The sequence below is a fragment of the Python bivittatus genome, unplaced genomic scaffold, assembly GCF_059951505.1.
Source record: "Python bivittatus isolate LINGU-HERP-01145 unplaced genomic scaffold, Pbiv_v1 ctg000590_np1212, whole genome shotgun sequence".
NCBI lineage: Eukaryota > Metazoa > Chordata > Lepidosauria > Squamata > Pythonidae > Python > Python bivittatus.
The window spans coordinates 26,306,022-26,329,376 of NW_028277086.1; the positions used below are offsets into that span (position 1 = coordinate 26,306,022).

Consider the following 23,355-nt stretch of genomic DNA (forward strand, 5'->3'; position numbering starts at 1 on the left):
TTCTACTGACTCTTGTTCTTTCTAGGCACTTGGTTATCCAGTCATGTGATAGGGAGTCAAATGCCTTCTTGTAATCAATACAAGCTACATTCAAGTTGGCCTTCCTTCTCTTACAGTTTTCCAAAACCATCTTGTCAATTAGGAGCTGATCTTTTGTCCCTCTGCTGTCTGGGCAGTTTCCTTTCTGCTCAGATGGAAAGAGCTAGTTTTCAACTAGGTGCTGTTGGATTGCATCAGCTACCACACCAGTTAGCAATTTAAAAGTTGTTGTCAAGCAGGTAATTGGCCTGTAGTTGCCTGGTGCTGCCCCTTTTGCTGGATGTTTCATTATCAGGTAGGTTTTGCCAGATGTTAACCAATCTTCAATTTCACCTCCTTGCAGTATGTGGTTAAACTGCTTGGCAATGAGTGGGTGCAAAGCAGTCAGATGTTTCAATCAAAAACCATGCAGTTCATCTTCACCTGATGCTGACCAATTCTTGATCTTCCTTGCCCTTTTCACCACCATTTCTGCTGTTATTACAAGTTCTTTCATTTCAACTTCTTTTTTATTCTTATCTACCTCCTTTATCCAAGCTGCATTCTTGTATTTTTTGGGGTTGTCCATAGCTGCACCCAGAAGTTCACTGTTTCTTCTTTGTCAAGTGTTGATTGGCTCATTGCAGTCTCTCCATTGATGGACTGGTAGAAACATTTCTGATTCGACTGAAATTGGATATGCTGTCTGTAGTGTGCAATTCGAGATTTGTATCTTCTTGGTTATGGTTGTTATTTGCTGCTTTATCATTTCCAGTGCTTCCTTGATCTTCCTTGTCTTTTTGTTTTTCAGCTTTTTTTCTTTCATCTGTTCTAGCTTGCTTGCATCTGATCTTCCATTTTGGTCATGCACCGTTTGGCTTTTTTTCTTGTTTGTTGATTTTGCATCCCAGGTATTCAGTTATAACTGCAGCCATGCTGTACATCAGTTGGTTTGTTTCTTGCAGTGAGCTGGTGCTTATATTTGATATTACAGTATTGGCATTGTTTAATACTTGTCCTAGCTTTTTCTTTGTAACAACCTTCAGTGCAGGCAACCTTATTCTGTTGCTTTTGTGCTGTTCTAGATGCTCAGTTATTCTTTGTTCCAATTGTTTTTTAGTTAGAGGTTTTTGGTCTTTTTGAGGAGAAGGCTCTACCTTCTGAGCTACTTCTGGCAAGGCTTTGATGTCCTTGTCCAGGATACACCTCTGCAGTTCTTCCAATTCTACTTCTGTGAATACTTTATTTTGTGTTACAAATCGACATGGATCTGCTACCCTCTGTTCTGTTATTTCTGATTCTGGATGTTGTTTTTTCCAGAGGTGGTGCATTCTTTTCAGATATCATCTTCATGTTGGACTTGATTTGTAACAGCAGATCATTATTTCTTTGTTTTCAGTCTCTTTATATTTGCAATGGGTAAACAACTTTTCTTCCAGTAGTTCTGAAGCTGTTAGCCCTGATTGCTCAGCCAACAGTCCTGAGTCCTGTATCCCACTTGTTACCAGATGTCCAGGAACTAGAACACCTAGCGTGGTCCTTGTTGACCTGGGCGTCAACTGATCCAGGATGGGTTTCTGTAAATTATCCTCTCTCCTTATTGTTTATGGGAGAGACACTCTTTGTCTGGCTCCTCTGATGAGACGTGTCCAGTATGGTTGAAACTCTAGCATAGTTCTCATCCTCCTTGGAGCACAAGCCTCACAACCACGTCAAGGTAGGCCTTACTGGGGGATGATGATGATGATGATTGATGATGATGATGATTAAAATTTCTATGCTGTGTGACTCCCAGTGACTCTCAGCAGTTTACCATTGTTAAAATTAAAACAAAAATTAAAAACAGAGAATAATACCAAAACATAAAAACAGCACAAGGCAGAACAACAACATTGGCAAAGAAAGCAAACAGAGTGGGATGAGGACAAGGAAAAGGAAGAAAGGGGCCTCAGTCATCCTTGCTAAAGGCCTGGGCAAAAAGCCAGGTCTTTAGGGCCTTTCAAAATATCAGTAGGGCGAGGGCCATTCAAATTCATGATGTCATGATCTTCCTAAAATCAGTTGGTCTGTGTAACATCACTTGCATATTTTGAATCTTCATAAGTTCTAGAGTATACTGAAGAATGCCTATTGTGAAGGCTGAATTTAGATGAAACAGTTGTATGAAGGTGGGTGAAGGAATTAAAGGGAATAATATAAAGAAAGAAAATCTCACATGATAATAGCATACTTCCAGTAGCCTAATACTATTAACACTGACTGGCAGTAATTCTTCAAGATTACAGGAAGGAATTAGCCTTGGGGTCGACATCTATCCTTTGGAGCAAGGTCCTCAGATAAACCTGACATCTGAAATCCTGTTGGTTGGTTTTCTAAAGAAAACCCTTATCTATCTATCTATCTATCTATCTATCTATCTATCTATCTATCTATCTATCATATGGCCGCCCATCCCACAAAAATTGACTCTGAGCGGTGTATACCAAGCCAATAAAACAATAGATATATAAAACAAACATTGGCTAAAAACATATAATAATTATTAAAAAAAACTTTAAAAGCTATAAAAGGAGAAGTAAAACAGAAAAAGAAAATAATAGAAAGAGGGATGTTAATGACACTGGAGCCACCTCACTAATTCACTTGACTCCTGGGGTCCTCAAGCCTGCTGGCATAACCAAGTCTTGAGGGATCTTTGAAAGCTCAGAAGTGATAAGGACAAATTCAACTCTGGGGGAAGAAGATTCCATAATGTGGGCACCATGCAGAAAAGGCCCACTGCCTAGGGCCCGCCAAATGCAGGTCCCTAGATGATGGAACCCGTAACATACCACTCTACTGGATCTAGTGGGATGAGCAGATGAACTCAGGGAGAGGCAGATATTACCTCATTACTCATAGATGTACTGTACTTTCAGCTTAATTTCACTTCTGAAAACTGCACTGAATGTTCCCACTACTCCTTTTTTTCAAGAGACTCAGCTCCCAATTAGTTATTACATAGCAACATATTTTAATAGTCACTGATATAATCTCTGACCTTTCATGGAGAACATCAGTGGGTTTAAGTGCTCCAGTAGCAAGACATTTGAGAAGCTGCTATGAATGGATAGCTGAAATATGGCAAAGTTAAACAAGAAATACAAATATAAGGGCTCTATCTTTAGGAAATATATGATGCCATGAATTGAGTATCTTTTATAACATTTCATAGATGAATCATCAGAAGTTTTTGTTCATGAACATTTTCCAGTCAGACAAAAAGATCTCATTCAGAGTAAAGTTATACATTATAGGGCATTGCACTTGGGAAATTTTCTTTTTTCTTTTAAACGTAGCATTAGTTACATATTTATCTGCCATATCTTTATAAAGTATATTATCCAAATATTCAACTTGGCCACAGTGTAACTGATAAAGGCACAGTTTGGTCTAGTGGTTAAGGCACCAGGCTAGAAACCAGGAGACTGTGAGTTCTAGTCCTGCCTTAGGCATGAAAGTGACTGGGTGACTTTGGGCCAGTCACTCTCTCAGCCCAACTCACCCCGCAGGATGGTTGTTGTGGGGAAAATAGGAGGAGGAAGGAGTATTAAGTGTATTCACCACCTTGAGTTATTTATAAAAATAATAAAGGTGGGATAAAAAAAATCTAAAAAAAATCTTGATTTAAATGTCTTTTCCACCTATATCTTTGGTACTGGTCTGTGTTGCCATTGTCTATAAGTGGCAATGGTTTGGGGGCACAGCAGCCCCAAGACTTCAGCACCATTTTGTAATGTGTGCCTTTACAAAAAATGAAAAAAAGGAATCTATGTTGCAGATTTTTTTCCATGCTGGACTTACTTTCTGATACTAGAAATAGATGTGGGAGAAACTTCAGTGGTGGGTTCTTCTATTGGTTACATTTTTTTGTGCTAATGTGGTGGTCTGGGTAGTAGCAACTCAAATTACTCTTAGTAAAGTGAATGCTAAGTCCTTATTTTTATAATTACTATGACATGGAGAGATACTTGGCAAAAGGGAAGAGTAGAGTTTTAGTTACTGTCTGCAATGAACTTCTTGTTTGGCAGAAAGCAAATGTTATGTGGTAAAAGGATCCATTGTTTGTTTGTTTGTTTCAAATGACTGTTTTGGCCAATTTTTGTATAACATGTTGTGAAGTACTGAGGGGTAAGCTTGTAAAGATTTCTAGAATTACTGTAAATGATGCTACATGATGATAACAGAGCCACATCTTCAGGTATGGACTACCAAATGTCTCTGAAGAGGGAAGGAGGTTTGGGCTATCATTTGAAAACTTACAAGAGTGTTGGAGTTACAATCAAAATCTATATCCTAGTGAAACAAAAAATCTGCAGAACTCTGGGGAGACAATTAATACATAAGATATTTGTGAAGACCTCTTTAAAGTGAGCCAATTTGAGGTCAGTTAACCTCATCCTCAGTTGCTCAGTTCCTGGCTCTGAGGCCATGATAATTAGATCAAATGAAAAAGGTATGAATAGGAGAGTTGTTGAAATCTTTTTTGGCTTGTTTTTTTCCCACTGCACAGACCTCTTCCCTCAACAGTGTTTCCTCCTCCTGACGTTTGGTCTTAAGCTTCCCTCAACCAGGTCCAGGGCAGATAATGTTGGACTCCATGCTGGGACTTACAGTTCACACATCTAAAGTGCATGAAGTTAATAAGGACTGACCTACACAATGACTTTTGGGGCTATTAATAAGGGAATATATTAGCCAAAATAACATTTATTGCAAAATAAATTGCCAATGAAATAATACATTGAAACTCACCTCAGTATCCTGATGACCTTGGTATCACCAATCTGCTGTAGTGAATAATAATATTCACTTACTTTATGGAGTTGTTATAAGGATTGTACATACGAACTGTTTTCAATATGTGAAACCACTATACTTGAGGTAGTTTCAAGAATTGTTCCATAGTCCTCACTACATCAAAATGGTTGACATAGTGTGCAGTTAAGAATGAGGTGTGTGATCCTATGGATATTTCATCATGTCATCTATGTTTATTTGTTGTTGTTTTTTTGCACAGCATAAAGAATGTCACTCCAAAAGTAGGAGATGCTGAAACCCGTAAAGCTATTCGCCGTGCCTTCGATGTGTGGCAGAATGTGACCCCTCTGACATTTGAGGAAGTTCCTTACATAGAAGTGGAGAGTGAGAAGAGAGCCGTGGATATTATTATAATTTTTGCATCAGGTTTTCATGGAGACAGTTCTCCCTTTGATGGGGAAGGAGGATTTTTGGCTCACGCTTATTTTCCTGGGGCAGGAATTGGAGGAGACACTCATTTTGACTCAGATGAGCCATGGACTTTGGGAAATCCCAATCATGATGGTAAGAGCCCAGTTCTATTTAAAGAGAATTAACTAGGTGGATGTTTCCATATAGATAATCAGGAATTGCTTTTGACTTAAAGGCAACTTTACTGTTTTTAAAAAAGTAATAGTTGATACATTGGGAGGTGGGGGTTGTGTATTATCACTATGGTATAAATTGTGGAAACACAACTGGAATTTGTGCCTCTGCAATTTGGTAATTGGACACTGTATGTTAGTGCTATGATCCTGGGGACTGTCACGTTGCCAAAAAGTTTGGGGACACTAGGGCCATGGAATACACAAACTCATTTCAAATTGGATGCCTTGAATGTAAAGGATTTTGGTAGTCATCTAAAAAGCAGTGAGCATCCTTTGGGGAAGCTTATTTGATAGTAGTTATATTATCACAGGGAAAGCCCAAACTTAATCTTGCTTCTATAATTTACAACCTGATGAGAGGAAATCTTTTCTCCACCATAATAGATGCAAACTCTTTTGCATACTTTCTTGAATATCCTTTTGTCAGGGACATTGTAAGACCCAGCACCCAATCCCAAAATAATTACATGGTAAGTAGCATTCAATTTATAGCTGTCAAGAATTAATTATTTTCTGTCATTAATCTTTTTGGTGGAATTAAATGTTTACATACACAAGAACAGATTCCCTTCCACCTCTGTACCCACTCGTTTACCACCCATTCTATTTATAATGATACACAAGATTATTCTAAGATTGTAATCTGGCCTAATAGAGAAATAAGAACATCAAAAAATTCATTAATTATAATATGTCCAAGCAACCACTTGCTTATCCTGTATATATTCAGTTTGGATTCCTAGTGGGAAAAAGAGTCATAGCTAAGCAAACATGAGAATATCAATTTGTTCTGTATTCAAAACAGTTTAGTTCATAAAGGTTTTTTTCATGGCAATTGCCACTATCAAAAGCAGTCCTACAAGAAATGAAATCAGAATCATGTTTGCTTAACATGAATGCATTTAAGAATGCATTTAAGAACATTTCAATGTAGTAGTTCTTTAGATGTCTTAATTAATTGGAGTGGCTTGCTACATGAAGTCTGGATTCAAAAGTAGCAGTCAATGCTACATTTAAAACAATACATTTAATGGTCATTAAGACTGAATAATGATCAGAGCTCATTAGGGAATTCTTTGTAATGTCAGGGAAAGGAAGGAACTAATTCTGTACGGAACTCAAGTGGCCTTTCAACTACAGCAACAAAGACTTTAAAAAGGGGGTTATGAATAAATTAAGGTGTATTGATTGGTTTGGGGGTTCCTTTATTATTTTTTTTCCCAGGGATCTAACATTTAAAGATTCAGCCTCTGTTTGGACGATGTTTACATTTAAGTGCCTGTAACAAGGATTTAATCTAATACTACCTAAGATGTGTCAAGCATGGCAACATGTCTAAATGGTCCATTTTTTTTTTCAGTGTAGGAGGCTCAATAAGACAGCAGTTTATTGATCTTAACTATCACAGGAACTAATAGCAACTTCACTTATGTCAAATGGAATCCTACCTTCTTGACAGCAAAATGAACTCTGCTGCTTGTGGTTTTCTTTGAGCTATAAATCTCAGCTCTGTATAAGAGGAAGAATGAGATAATCTAAGAACCTCAGTAGGATGAAGATGATATGGGATAGAATTTTAATTAAAGACCTAAATGAGGAAATATACAAACTTTACACTGCAGCACATTTTCTTTGATCTGCTAATTAAAGATCAAATCTACTAATTGTATACGTTCAGCCACACAGTCTTTATTATGGAGAGTCATGCTCCGGAACCAAAGAACCTGTGCTGAAAATTGAAGGTTCCTGTGCTGGCCCAAGGGCATAGTTGGTGCTGCAGATTTGCTACTGTTTCTCCAGGCTCTGGAAAAGTTAAATAAGCATGGGGAGGTTGTATATTCAAGGAAAAGAATAAATGGTGCCTTTATGGCCAACTGAAGCTATGACTCTCATTTTAACCATACAGCTATTGCTTGCCAAACCAGACTTATCGCAGCTTACTACCAGCTGCCTCAGACTGAATAATCTCATATTTGTAATATAAGTTAATGTCATGACGGAAGCATTTGTGATATTTGCACTGTTGTAAAAGATTAGATGTTTGTAAATTTTAAGAATCTAATTACTCAGTTCTCCATATTTGTATTGCTGTGATATACAGAAGTGCCACTGTACTGCTGGTGTAAAATTAATACTTTGCTAATATAATATTACAAACTGTCAGTATTCTTTCCTTAAGCATTTATTTCTGTGTAGAACAAGTTTCTGGATCAGGCATATAGATACTGTACATATATCAGTGTTAATAAAATAAGAAAATACATATATTTTTCTTTCTGTTAATCAGTTCAATGTACATTAAATAATAGTATAAATATTGGGGAAATTTCTGAATTATCAGTTCATGGCAGAATCTTGCTCCTGATAGTCTTTTCTATGGCTGGTAATTGGATTCATATACAGGGTACGCATGGTAGATAAAGGGAAATCAACCAACCTGCACATAATGAGACCAACAAACTCTATTTCCTTATATAGATTTGCATTTTTGTTTTATTTTTAAGAATGGATATTTTAGTTTAAAGCAATATAATTATTAGGTTCAAAATTATTATTTAGAAGAATATTGCAGTATTATCAGGTAGCATTCAAACAGGATTTTTTGGCAAAGAAATGCAGAAAAACGTGTTAATAGTGTGAAAATGCAACATGAGTTGATAGATTCATATTGTCATCATTGATAGTTCATGCTATTTCCACCCTGATATCTGCTGTATTAAAGCATTAATTGTGTTCCATTTTTTTCTCCTGGACCCTTTTTCAAGTTCTGAATTTTTACCATTGAGATCATACACATAGAATATAATTACCTAATAGTGCCAAAAATCAGAAGTCTAGCAGTATATTTCTATAATAAAATGACAAATTTAATAAAAATGATTTTATTAAAAGGCTTAATATTTCATGAGCTGTAGCTGTAGCTCACTTCACCAGATGCATGGAGTGGTTAAAATTAATGTAGGATTTGAAAAAGAAAAAGAAAATCTCACAAGCCACAACAAACAGAATAAAGATGCTAACAATGAAACAAACCCTGCAACAAACCCAGAGGTCTACTTTGCCCCCACAGCACCATCACAGACCCAGCTAGGTCCTGCTAGCATTTTGCAAATCCTTGAAGGCCTGTAAGTTCTCCCAGGCATGAAGGTCTGGAGGTGGAGTAAGCTGGTCAGTGTGATTCTAAGTTTGCATGTTTTTTGCTAGATTGTCCTCAGGAGCCATTATGTCATTATGTTGCTGCTGTTGTTATTTTCATGCCTTCGAGTCAGTGTTGCATCCTAGTGGCTGCCTTAACTAGTCCCTGCAGTTTTCTTGGCAAGGTTTTTTTTGTTTTGGAAACGGTTTGCCATTGTCTCTTTCCTAGGGCTGAGAGAAAATGACTGGCCCAAGGTCACCCAGCTGGCTTTGTGCTTCAGGTGGGACAAGAACTTAGAGTATCCCAGTTTCTAGCCTGATGCCTTAACCACTACTCCAAACTGGCTCTCAAAGAAGCATGTGTGCCTTTGAGTCAGACTCCTGACAACTGCCTGGACTAGTCCCTGTCCCTGTTGTAACTTGAGGACTACCTGTATATGCATCTGATGAAGTGAACTATAGCTCACAAAAGGTTATGCCTTTTAATAAAATTTGCTAAGCAAAAAAGGTGCTTCCAGACTCCTGCTTTTTGGCTACCATAGACTAATGCAACTACATTCTACAATGTCTACACTGATATCTCCAGGTTTCTCTTATCCTAAAGTCTAATAATTGTATCCAGAATTCTCTGAGAAACACATTTTCTTCCTGCCTCTTCCAATTATTTCTTTTGAAACCATATTATCTGCTTCCCAACCTCATGCCTCAAAATTCATTGCATTATAACTCTGAGAATTCCCAAGAAGATTTTCCCAGTCTTCGCTGTATCAGATCAGATTAGATGGTGATCTGTATCATAAACAGTATATTAGACTGCAACATTAATATTGAGAAAACAGATTTGTTCCTATAGTGGTTGTAGAGCCAGGCAAGAACTTTCCTGTATCTTGCACCCTCCTGAAAAATCAGTTCCCAGAAGATTGAGCAATCTGCACAGCACAATAGAAGGTGAAATGGGGCCTTTTGGAGAAATAAGGAATTATAAAAGCATTGTGTTTCTGTAGTGCTCCACTACAGGAATGAAATGTTCTGCTATACCAATCATGCTTGTGTGATCAGAGGGATTCCTTCTGTTGATCAAAGAGAACCACTGGAGAAATGTCTCTGTCATTAATGAGTGATCTGTGAGACACCTTGGGATGTCCTGTTTCAGCTGAGGTGCTGAAATTCAAAATCAAGAATTTGACTTTGAATGGCTTATGAAGATGCACAGGCTACTAAAAGAGAGAGAGAAGCAAAAAACGTTAAGTGAATTAAAGGTATGAATCATTCTTCAGATTTAGACTTCACCTTCTTCCCCCCACCTTTTTCTTTTCAGGTCAGATATATAAATTGTGGTTTTTGTGTGATGAAGTACATCTGAAGTTCAGCCATGTGAAATATCTGATGAAACAGACCAGAAATTCAGTGACAGACTGTAGAGAAGCTAAATTGAACTCCAGAGTGTCAAGAGAATTAGCTATCTGAGTGATTGTTTTTCTCCTTTTTGTTCTTCTGGCCTACAGGAGGCTGGGAAAATACAATCGCTTGATTATTTAGCAAAAATGCAAATCACCCAATCCCCTTGGCTCATTTTCCACACTATATTGCTCTGCTAATGAAGGCAATTTGAATTCTCCATTTCTCAAAAGAGGTGAACAACTTCTTGGAGTACTCACTAAAACCTTAATATATTCTGCTTTCTATTTTCATAAATCTTGTTCAGAGTTAATGTTTTTTAAAGCGTTCATATTAATTCCCAAACAACATGGGCAATAAAGTTTTGCAAGGAAACAAGCCTTAACTTAACAGATAGAAACTGGGAGTTTTTGAGATAGCACTTCATTATTTCTGCTGTTTCTAGGTACCCTATGTTTATGGCCCCATTATAAGTAGCAGCTTAACAAATGAACCATCCAATATCATCAATCTGATTAAACTACCCAAAGATACATAGTAAACCTCACATGAGATTGTCACAGAACATACATATTACACTAAGACACACACACACATATCAGGCTGTACACGGAATCTGGGAATGTAACTAGTTTATTTTTACTGATCTACCACTTGTCCAGTATGAATATGATCTACAGCCTCCAAATACAGGTAATCTTCACTTAGCCGTTCATTTAGCAACTGTTCAAAGTTACAATGGTGCTAAAAAAAGTGACTTATGACTGGTGCCTGAAGTTATGACTGTAGCAGTGCCCCACGGTCAAGTGATTGTGATCCAGGCGCTTGGCAACCAGCTCACACTTACTACAGTGATCTCCATTTGTGACCTTCCCAGCTGGTTTCTGGCAACCAAAATCGGTGGGAAATTATGTGATTCACTTAATGACCACATGATTTGCTTAACAACCATGTGATTCACTAATGACTGTGGTGATTCACTTAATGACCACCACAAAAAGTTCATAAAACTGGGTCCAGTCACATGATGATTCACTTAATGAACACACTGCTTAACGACCTAGATTCCAGTCCCAATTGTGGTTCTTAAGTGAGGACTACCTATATACATTCTGTTAAACGCTAATTAGTAACCATGGGGTACAGGAGCAGTTAGTATTAAAACTCTGGTGTGAATAAGAATAATTTAGCCTTAACCCCATAGCATAACCCCAATTTACTTTTTTCTCTCTGATCCTCAAAGCTGCCTTGGATTGATGTCAACCCTTGTAGGGTAGACCAGATTAAGGAACCAATGCAATATAGGTCTCAAACTACTTTTAGAAGAACAGCTATGATAGAATCTTGGAAGTCTGAATGTTCTTCCCTCCCCTCTCACTTTATCTTTTTGTGAATTAGGGAGGGGCCTGTCTGAGGAGGTTTCTCCAGTTAGTTACGGGACTTAAGCTGTGCTTGTCTGATCATTGTCTTGATAACGGATCTTCCCATTGTCCTTCAAGGCCATTCTTTATGTCCTCTACAATCCTTCCCCCCAAAGGGAGGTTGAAAATAATGCAAGAGTTATCCAAAATTGTTGGGTCTGTGGCAGGCATATTGAGGAGGAGATAAACCAATGCCTCTTTTAAGGCACCTGGCATTCCCCTCTCCCATAATTAGGTGTTGGCTATGACCAGGGACCAGTCCCTTGTTCTCTCCTTGGGATGAATCAGCTGTAAAGAGCAAAACATGTCATGTTCACAAGTGGCAGAGCTACAGGCTCAAAAATCTCCCAGGTAACTTCCAAGACATGACCCATGTCAGCTCCTTGGGCTCAGATGATCTGGCTTCCAGCCCACCGTGAATTTTATCCAGCTCTGCTAAATGGTTGCAAGAACCACTTAACAGGTTCTCCATCCTATCTGCCTCAAAAAAGGTACGGGCTATTCTGAATTATATTGTTGGGCAGCATTTGACAGATGCAATAAGAGAAGTAAGACTGCTCTGCTGACCTTACCACTGTGGAAAAGGCTCGGATCTGAGTTTATATTTGTACCCAGTCATAGTCGCTCATTGTTTTTTTGCTAGGCATTTCTTCATCCAGGGAACTAAGCACCTATATGAGGAATGGAACTAATCTCTCAGTTACTGAGAAATTTCCCTAGTGACATCACTGGGCAATTTCGCAAGCCACTGGGTCCTTCAATTACTTAGGTTAGACCATTATAATTAACTCTCCTTTGTAGAGGTTGGTAACTCTAGTCAACCTATAGTAGTTATGAAAAAGCAACCTGCCCACCCCAAGGACTTGACACAAAGGTCACTCACCACTCGATCATGACTCATTTCCTCTGAGGTGAAAAGTAAGTCTAGAGAGTGTCCTGCAGTGGGACTAAAGCTAGGAATGACTTGGGACAAACCCATGGTTGGCATGCTGGCCATGGCATTCTGAATTTCCAGTGATCCTAAGGAGGGAAAGTTAAAATTACCACTGGAAATAATAAGTAGCCCAGCCTGATAGATGCTTTAGAAGAATTTTGTTAGCAATTAAGGTCTTGTCCTTTTTCCTTTCCTTTCCTTTCCTTTCCTTTCCTTTCCTTTCCTTCTCTTTTTATGACAACCACTTACTAATGACAGCAGAATGGCAGCCTGGGAGCTAGGAACTATTTTAAGTATTCTCCAGTCTACAACTTGACATCAATACAAAACTTCTAGTTTTGTCATGCTAGTAGCTAGATTTTTATATTGGAGGAGGTGGCTGACTCAAGTCAATGAGAGTCAAAGCATCTAAGAGTTCTTTGGCAACTTTAGCTAGCTATCAAGGTTCTTTAAAATGTGTGCTTAAATATATGGTACTTTATCAAAAAATTAAAGAAATACAGTCCTGTCTTGGGCTCAAAGGCATTCTTTACAAGAATGCTAGAGGTTGACACTTTAATTTTTTCTTCTAATTAAAGAATGTAAAAAAAAGGCAGGTGGGATGGGGACGTTGGGAAGTGCCAAGAGAGGCATAATATGGCCCATATAATCACCATGAAAACATTCATTTTGAGATGCTAGTTAAGAATAAGCCTTATATTTGAAAGGAGTTATATGACAGCTTTAAGATGTATTGCATTATTTTACTATAATTAAAAAATCCCATTGAGAAATTTGCCTGGGAAAGAAATTTTATTTGAAAGTTGGTTTGCTATCTGGCTTCATTGTGTGTTAATGTTAAAAAAACAACAACAACCTTCTAAATTGCTCAATAAAAGGCATATCACTCCTACATAATATGTTACTAAACAATGTTATGTCGATTTCGGTTAGAAATGTAGACATCATGTTTTTGTGATATAACTTTCTATTTTCTTTTGAATGAATGTTATTTGTTCACAGTGCCTTGTAGGAGGCTATTAGAATACTTCATTGAATAATTTTGATACATTGGAAATACTTTCACCTCAATAGGAACTAAATCTTTTTTGTACTACAGCCAGAATTCCAATCACAGGACAAGAGGGCTTATTGTCTAGCATTGTTAAGCTCTTGTACTGCTTGTTCCTTCACTCTTTATATATATTGTTTGCAATTTATGTTTGAAGGTTTTTTTGTTTTTGGGTTTTTTTTCTTGGGCAAATAATTTCTCTTCTCCTTTTAAAACTGATTTTCCATTTCACTATTTTTGTGGTTTATCTTTGACCTTGGTATATGACTCTTGTCAACTGTAAAGCAAGTGCTAACATTTTTTCATTTATTTGTGTTTTATAAGTGAGTGTCTGCACATTGCTTTATTTCAACGCGTTTATAAATGAAGAGGTAAAATTTCAAAATAAGACAATTAATCTTTAACAACTATTTAGTTGTTAAGTATCTGTATCTTTGTTTAGTATCTGTAATACCAAACCAAAAGAAGAAACCTATATTATTTTCATAATACTTTAAAGAATAACTTAACAGTGTAAATTACAGAGAAAGAACAATGATAGAAAAATACATCATTTATATTTTCTATAAAAATAAAACTATATTCAAAACTACTATACTATATTCAAATCTGGTATATCAAAATGTAATGATCAAATGTGTTAACGTATGGTTACAATGATTGAATGGGGGATGGTAGTAATACTTGTGAAAGAGTTTTTGGAGCAGTAATTCATTGCAAACTGAATATTAACCAACAGTGTTATGTAGCTGCAAAAAAGAGAAATGCAGTTTTAGGTTCCATTGATCAAAATAGAATTTCCAAAACATAGGAAGTAAATGTTCCACTTTATTCCGCATTGGTCTGAGTCTACCTTGAGTACCAGGTTGTGGATACCACACTTTGAGAAGGATTCAGAGCAATTGCAAAAGGTTCAGAGTCAGGCAACAGGGATCATCAAGGGACTGAAATTCCTATGGGTGGGAAACAAATTGAAGAACTTCAGTTTGTTTGACCTTGAGAAAAGATGACTGAGAAGGAACCTGAGTGCACTCTTCAAATACCTTAAGGAATGTCACCTATTCTTTCTTGTTCCAAAGTTTTAGACATGGAATAATAAATTTCAGTTACAGAAAGACAGTTTCTGATTGAATGTAACGGGGAAAAGAAAACCCTTCCTAACTATAAGAATAATTTAACAAATTACCCAGAGTGGTGAAGGGCTCTCCTTCATTGGATATATTCAAGTGGAAGTTTGACAGCTACCTGTCTGTGATTCTTTAATTTGGGTTCCTGCACTAAGTTGATAGCTGAATTGATGTCCTAAATGGCACTTTCCATCTATATGATTCAGCTGAGCTCCTTCAATCAGATCCCAGTAGTCTGTTCATTTTAGGGATGGTAACTCTCTGGTTATGTTGTTTTATCTCAGTGTAAGATAAAAGTGTCCCTCCTAGACTCTTTACAAAGATGTACTTCATCTACTATAAGCCATTTGCTCTGCAAATCACTAAATCTGGCTAATCTGGTTTAATCAAGGATTAAATTAGATTGAATGGAGCAACAGCAGAGATGGTGAAGAAAAATAGGAAATTACAGATCAGAGCATATTACTACAAGCAAAGCCTTGTAAATATCCTAGGAAAGTCATTATCAAAACAGCTTATAAAATTTAGGACATAAAAGGTAATTGTCCCTGGTATTTCACATCTGTAGTTGAGAGAAATGGTTTCTTAAACAGAGAACCTCTTCTAAACTAACCTGAATATTCTAAAATGTATCTGATTGTTTTTAATGTGCCACTGATGTTTACAGAAGTAGATAAAATCAAAGTTATTTACCTGGCTTTCCTGGAAGAATTGGTTCTTTATTTCCAGGTAGTGACTAATGTATATTTTTACATGCTTAAAATCTAGCATTTTGATGGATTTAAGGGCTAGAATTCCTTTTTTTTTTTCCTGTGTTGAGTTAGAACACTTGCATATTGTTATAAATGTGCAAACATCTATCCATCCAGGAGCTTTTTCCAGGAAGTTCTTTTCAGCCTTCCTCCTTAAAAACATTAAAAGTGATTATTTTCAGAAAGATTAGTTGTCCCTGGGTCGGCCTTAGTGATTTCCAAGTGTGATAGGAAGGCAATGGTTGTATTAAAAATGCTTGAATAAATGCAAGCTGAGCTCGGTCTTTTTTCTCATCTGAAGGGCATGTCAAGCAACCAAGAGGTTGGGGGGAGGGGGAAATCTCAACCTTTGTTGAATTGCAGAGATCACCTTCTAGTTCACTTGATGCACTGGACCCAAATACTGCTGAACTCAGACATTAATTTCCTGGGAAGCAAATGTCTCAACAGTGAATATATCATGTGTGGCATTTATAACACGAAAGCAGAGAACTTCAAGCCAGAGATGCTTTAAAACACAAAACTGATTGTATTGGTGCCTGATATGGCAGTGATGCAAGTAAGCTGGTGACTTTGAAGGGAATCAACCAAGCAGATTAAAGTTTTGTATTGATTAGATCAGGGTTCTCCAACCTGTGTATGTTCCACATATGTGGGATTCAGGCACTAAAATTCCCAGCCATCAAGGCCATTTCTGGGAATTCTAGAAAATAAGTCTTCTCAGTCATGGCACCTGTGCTATGGAACACCACCCCTGAGATCCCTGTTAGCTTCATTTCATTTTCTTTATAGATGAGCTCCCAGTGGTTCTACTTTTATTTCACAGCAACAAGATGTTAAAAAGGACACCTTTAGAGTTCTCCTCTGTTTAGAAATCTTCAACACATGCTGGGGCCTTACAAAGTAGGATGTATGTAGAGGTCAGGCCTGAAATTTTGGCAAACCTTGATTGAAAATTATTAGAATGATGCTTTTACATAACTTGCTTAAATCAGTGGGTATGTAAATATACAATATATTTTTTTTTCTCTTTCCTCCAGGAAATGATTTGTTTCTAGTAGCAGTTCATGAACTGGGACATGCCCTTGGATTGGAGCATTCAAATGATCCAACTGCCATTATGGCTCCATTTTACCAGTACATGGAAACTGACAATTTCAAACTACCTAGTGATGATTTGCAGGGAATCCAGCAGATATACGGTATGCTCTTAAAAACACACACACACACATATAATGTGAGAAAGGATTATTTCAGCTGTATATACTGAGACATGGCCAGTTTCACGGACAGCTGTCAATTGGCTTGCAGATTGATATGGTAAAGGCTCCTTGTGATCTTGTGATATATACCTGTTCCTGCAGTTTTCATGGTAATTGTTCAGAAATCAGTTACCACTGTCTTTCAGACTAGTCTGGTCAGTTCAGTTCAGTTCAGTTTAGTCCTGGAATGTTGGTCTCTCATTCAAGTATTAACCAGGTCAAACCCTGCATATCTTTCTTGGGGGCCAGCCAAGATCAGTTCAGTGCTGCCACCTGCTGTGGCCTGAAGTTATGATGGAGCATATACGAACATGCAAAATAATAATAATAATAATAATAATAATAATAATAATAATAATAATAATAATAATGGTTGTTTATTGGGGCTGTGCAAAGCTTCAGAGGGTCCTTCACTTCAGTAAAACCGATCCCTTTAATTCAAAGGGTGAAGTAAAATGGCCCCATTCTTCTGCTTCGGAGTACCTTTTGGTCTATCACTACAGAGCAAATCCTATAAAAGAGGGCTGAAGGAATCCTTCTCCTGCAGTACTGGCCAGAGTGATTCCAAGCTGGGCAACTTTGGCAAATGGTGTGGAACTGCCTGTAGTGACTATTGAAGATGGCCTGCTTGGAGGCCCCTTAGCATTGTGCCTTAGGTGTTCTAAACTTGATGTTTTCAGCAAGTGCTAGAGACAATTCCGCAGCATGTGCCACCCTTGCATAGCCTGAAGACTTCTCCAGTCACTGGAGATTTTCCCAGCAAGACAACTTTAATATGCACTGGAAGCTGTCCAGTTTTGAAGCACTTCAGCCAGCACTGGAGGAGAAGGTTGTGATGCAGCCTTTTCCCACAGCATGGCCCTATGATGGTCGGGGGCCACTCCAGTTGCTTTGTTGAGTTAAATTGAGTCATCTCTTCACTTCTGCAAAGCACATCACAGGGCCTCCATAGAATAGACTGCTTTGTTGAAGTGAATGTCAATTGCTTTACACAGAGAAATCCAAACTTGAAGTAAGGAAGAATTCCATGACCATGAGAGCTATTAAAGAGTGAAACAGCCTGCCTCTTGGACTTGTGGGTGCTCCATCCCAAGAGGCTTTCAAGTAAAAGTTGGACAGCCATCGGTCTGGGATGGTATGAGAATTTCTGCCTAGAAGATCTTCAAAATCCCTTCCAAATCTATGATTCTATGTTTCACACAGGCTTATTGCTTATGTCCCCCCAAATGCTTCATTTTGTGTTGTGCCAGTTAAATATGTGCTTTTTGGTTACTGTTGTGGTGTCATCTGGCATCTTCCTCTCATTCTTTTTGCATATCTTTAGTCCATTCATTATTAGGAATATAGGTGACAGAATGTATGTATTTATTTGTTTGCTCTTCAACTTTCCTCACTCTCTCCAGTATTTCCATTTCAATGTTTCTTCTATCTCATTCTAAGCATTTATTTCCTAAAAATACATTTGAATTGTTCCTGTTCCTTCACAGATAAACTGATCCTCACTCTGTTTAATGATAGAAATGCCAGATCAATATTTTTATTGAAAAGGAGTACTTGTTCTGAGCCATTGCCATTGCTAAGATGATAACGTCTCCTTTGCCTTTTGGATTTTGTGCAGATAATTCTAAATGTCCTAAGGATTTCACCAAGGATAGTTAAACAATTTAAGATTAAGCAATCAGTTTGTAGCAGAGGGAGCATTATTTGCGTTTCATAGTTCAAGCAACCAGATTTGCCTAAAATAACTCCTATCCCTTTTTCATTTGCCCTATGCCATGACATTTTAAAATTTTTGTCTTTTCACTCATTGCTGACTTTTTTGTCTTCAAGTTTGATTTAGCTATCTTTATTTGCTCAACAGTGTCCCCCTCATTCCTTTGGTTTCTTTTCTGTTTGGTTGGTCTGGGATCTCTGTATGTGTTTAGTCTGGAAACAGCTTAGAGTGGGGAAGTGCATTTTCTTACGATTTGCTAAGGTTATTTGTAGTTTCTACATGTGTTGATAAGGCTGATGAAATTGGGAGGAATAATTACAACATCATAATGTACATGTAGCTCAGTTTCATACTGCATGTTCCAGCATATTCTGGTTTTCCACAGAGAGAATGAGATGGTTCTGTTTCTCCTGTATAGCTCAGAAGGTGGTGTTTCCCGTGACCTCATGAGTTGGTAATCTAGACAGAAGAGTCTAGACAAGTTATTTTGCCTTTATACTAAATACCAATTTCTAGCAGCTGTAAGCTAAATTGTGAAAATCTCTATGGAACTTGGGAGTTGGCCATGACTTCATTAGCAAGTTGTAAAGGTGCACATTTTCATTTGAATTTCACATTTTTAAATTGGACATTGCCTGCTACAAGATAATTCCTCTGGTGTCAGTAATAAAATCAAAAATTGGCTGTGATTTAATATTTGGATTAAACATTGCTCAGATGAACAAATGTTGTATTCCTCAATAACTATAATTTGATCATGCCAAACTGAATTTAATCAATGTCTTAAAAAGACTACATACAGTACAATATACAAACATACATATGCGTTCATACATACATACACACACATATAATACAAGCAGTGAATAAATATGTACACTTAGTTTGCAATATAGGTGCCACCAAATATTATTGACTGTTCTCTGCATCTAGAAAACTAGATATCAAGGAAGCAAAGCCTTCTACTTGACATCATGCTATTTTCTTTTCTGGTTGCATGTGTCATGGAGAGAGAGAGAAAAGGGGTTTGTTAGATAAATCAAAGAAACATCTTTGTCTACCATTCTATTTTTATACAGAAAAGTTAAATATCACTGAGAAGCCACAGACAGGCAAGGAAGAGGCCAAAGTTTGGCTTTACCAAACTACCAACACATTTACTCTCAGCACATGTTATTTGCAGATAGCCTATCTCTGGCTCACCATTTTAAGGAAGCATATTTTTAGCAGTTATTCTGACAAAGATCATCTTAAGCCATTTAAACCATTGATAATTATAACCTCAAGATAATGTAATGGCAAATTTCATGTTTTAACTCGTTATTGACTAAAGAATAGGGATGTGCAGCTATTTGGATCTGAAGCACCTTTTTTATTTTGGTTCTGAATAACTGCATATTCCTATTAAATAGAAAACTTTCTGTTTATTTATCTTGAATATATTGAAGTTGCTGCAAGACACTGTTTGTTTAGATGCACATCTTCTATTCCTATTAGCTCTTCTATCTGATATCTTAATTTTGTAGACCAGCCTGGAATCCATTCTAATGAACTAAAGCTTAATATAAAATTATTTTTAAAAACTAACTTATAGAAATTCTTCAACAGGATAGTTTCATTCATCACTTGTATTTTTGTGTTTGTGGTTTAAATTTTACTCTAGTAATTTGTTTTACTATATAATATATATATATATATATATATATATATATATATATATTATATATATAAAATTTTTATATATCTATCCCATGTTTCTTCACTGAAGACAGTAGAGCTCATAAGGATAATTTAGGGGGTTTTTTTTGGACAGGGTAGTATAAAATAGCCATAGCTGTGGTGATTTATAGTCACTCAAAAAAAGTGGAATAAATTTTAAAATGCGTAAAGTTACCAAAGATTCAACCTGAGAGGAATTATGCAAACTTGAGCAGATCTAATTTGTTCAATTTCAGTAGTCTAGCCTTGAAAATAACAACCAATTCAAATTTGTGCATTTCTGGTCTGAGATAGATAGATAGATAGATAGATAGATAGATAGATAGATAGATAGATAGATAGATACATAGATATTACCATAGCATATTAAGACATCTCTCTATAACCAAGGAATCTGGGCAGTTATTTTAAAAAAGGAAGAAACGTGTGAAAGCTTATATGGCTACAAGTCTTAATCAACTACTCAATGTAATTAATTTATCTTAAATTTAGGCACAGATTAATGCTTAAACATATTTTTCTTAATCACTTGCTAATTAGTAAGTAAAAGTTCCAAAAAAAGCAGCTACGCCTTCAAAATTGTAAGAATTCAAAAATAACCCATTTTTAAAAATATCTTTATTTTTGTAATAAAACAATTTTATCTTAAAAAAAAGAAACTTTAAAATTTTAAAAGTACAGTACAAACTAAAACTAGGAAGGAAAAGAAAAAAATCTTATATTTTATGCTTATCAACAAGTCACTAGTTTACCAGTGAATTCACTACTATAATATGAACAAGATATTATTGTAAGATATCACAGAATCTCTGCCATTATAACCCATCTTGTTGTACCCTTTGATTGGTAGAAAATATTGCCTTTTCCAAAAGAGTGAGACCACACATTTCCAACAACCATTTCTCGACATCTTGAATAATATCACTTTTTGCCATCCCCCAAAATAACCCACAGTTGAGTTCTCTGATCATTTAACTTGCTAATGAAAAATTATTTCATCATGCTCTTGTGGAATTTCATAAAATCAGTCTTATGCAGCTTCATAAATTCAATATCATACAGCCTCTGTGTATTAATCTCATGAGGGTTTTTGTTCTCATTTAAAGGTCCACCTGACAGAATCCCACCACCAACAAAACCTTTGCCAACAGTACCTCCACATCGTTCTGTCCCTCCAGGCGATCCTAAGAAGAATGACAGAACTAAAGCTCCTCGTCCACCCACAGGGGATAAGCCCTCCTACCCTGGTGTCAAACCCAATATCTGTGATGGAAATTTTAATACTCTAGCCATTCTCCGCCGGGAAATGTTTGTTTTCAAGGTAGGCGGCCATTCTTTTTTTAATTGTTAGAGCAAGGGACCGCATCTTTGCTTTTTCAAAAACCAGCTCTCATTCAGCCTGACTGGGCTTCTGAGCTTTCTTGCTCTGTCCAAGTTCAAGAAAGACATTATAAAATGAACATCTGAATGGCTTATGTGTTTAACAGAGAAAAGGCTGGAATCTTCTATTTTGGGGAATGAATTAGTGTCAGCTGAAAGTTGCAATGCTTCAAAAATTTAATGGTAAGTAAATACTGAATGTTATGGAGAGATAAAAAAAGCATAATTCAAGTCCTGAATAGAAGCTAATAGGGATGATTTGGTTGGGAATTTAGCCACTTCCACGCTCATTGCTGTTATTGTGTTTTCTGTATAAGGACCCTGTAATTTAACTTTATAATTAGATCAGACGCTTTATAAAGGATGCTTGTCATTGTGTTGTGGTTGCCTTGATACATTCTGAGTGGAGGCCGGTGTTAGAAGAAACTCTTTGCAGGTGTTTGAAGGCTTTTTGTTACTGATGTTTTTGGGTTGGTTCAATTCTTGTTTGTTTGAAGATGCATCCATATGGCACCCATCCTGGGAACTAGAATGCCTTTTTTATTTTGATTTTAAATAGACTTCAGTCAAGGTTCAGAGACAACAAATCAAAGCAAATGCATTGACTGGAACAGAATAATGATCTGGCACATTTTCTTGTATGATTTCCAGAATGCAACAGGGCCATAATTTTGAATTTTACGAGATATTTTGGTATAAATTCCAATATTAGACAGAGGATAATATTAAGTAATACTCTTTTAGCTTGCAAACACATATTCTGATTTCATATTTTCTTGAACGAGCTGTGATTTTTAAATAAATATTTTGTGAATATTTAAATAAATGTGCTTCTATGATACAGAGAGTCTTTTAACTTTTCTTAGGGGATATATTGAAAAAGCAACATTTAAGGATTAATAGGAGATGTGTTCTAATGGCTGTCTAGTTTACTGCATAGTATTTTTTGTATCTTGACCTTACATCTTCCTTGGCCCAAGCCCTCATGCACTGAATGCAATTGATTCAATAGGAGATGTTTCTGTGACTTTATAGTTGAATTACATATCCTGTAGAAAAGGCACTGTTTATAAGGGCCTTGCATATAAATTACATCTAAAATACAGTGAACAGATTGACAGGTGACAGAATTTTACTGAAATTCATCTGGGACTGGCAGCACACAAACAAATATTAAGCTGTATCAAATTGTGGGCCACAAATTAGAATATACGTATTGGTATTTCCTCTGTCACAGGACAATGTAATTTCTTTCTGTTGGGTTTTTTGATTCACATATATGTTCCATACAACAGCATAACCCATTTGTGTGAATTAATACCAGACCTCTCAAAGAATTCCAGTTACATATAAGTATATATAAGTTCATCTGGGTCTTTGTATAGGTTTTTAAAAATATATTATGATTTTTCCCTCCTCTATATGAAATAATAAATTTTGATTTTAATTCCTACTATACAATTTGATTTTAATTCCTACTATATTCTATAATATTAAGTATGGAACCTTTAATGAAGATATTCCCTATATTAATCCATCTATATTAGTAGAAGGACCAAGCCCTATCTATATCAAAGATTTCTGCAGTGGGAACTGATTTGGTGGGCAATTTATTTGGGTACTCAAATTATATATCCAGAAAAAGCCCTCATTAAAAAGTGTTTTTCCTAGAAGATTCTTCCCCACTGACATCACTGGGTCTTCATTTATTCAAGAATCCAAATCTACCACAGACAACATAAACAATTACATATCCAGAAGTAATTAAGAATTTGGTTATGTATTCTTTTAGTACTCATCATGCACCAAATACTTATTTTAAAGAGGATGGCATTTCTGTAAATATCCCTGGAGATTCTTTTTCCTCCTCTCTCATGATGTTCTTTTCTTTGTGTTGAGCACTGAGGTACTCTAAGAAGAGAGATCTGGAAAACAACCTACTCTGGTTGTGACCCACATAAATTAAAAACAATCAGAAATAGAGATAGCTATTCATT

At 36.6% G+C, this 23,355-nt stretch overlaps 1 protein-coding gene across 1 annotated transcript in view; it reads left to right on the forward strand.

Annotated features, from left to right (window-relative positions):
• Nucleotides 1-23,355, forward strand: part of MMP16 (matrix metallopeptidase 16) — a 173,669-nt gene that overhangs the window by 83,866 nt on the left and 66,448 nt on the right. The window contains exons 4-6 of the mRNA XM_088149148.1: nt 5,078-5,382; nt 16,324-16,485; nt 21,085-21,299. Of these exons, the coding sequence (XP_088005274.1) occupies nt 5,078-5,382; nt 16,324-16,485; nt 21,085-21,299 (682 nt within the window). The remainder of the gene's footprint in view (nt 1-5,077; nt 5,383-16,323; nt 16,486-21,084; nt 21,300-23,355) is intronic.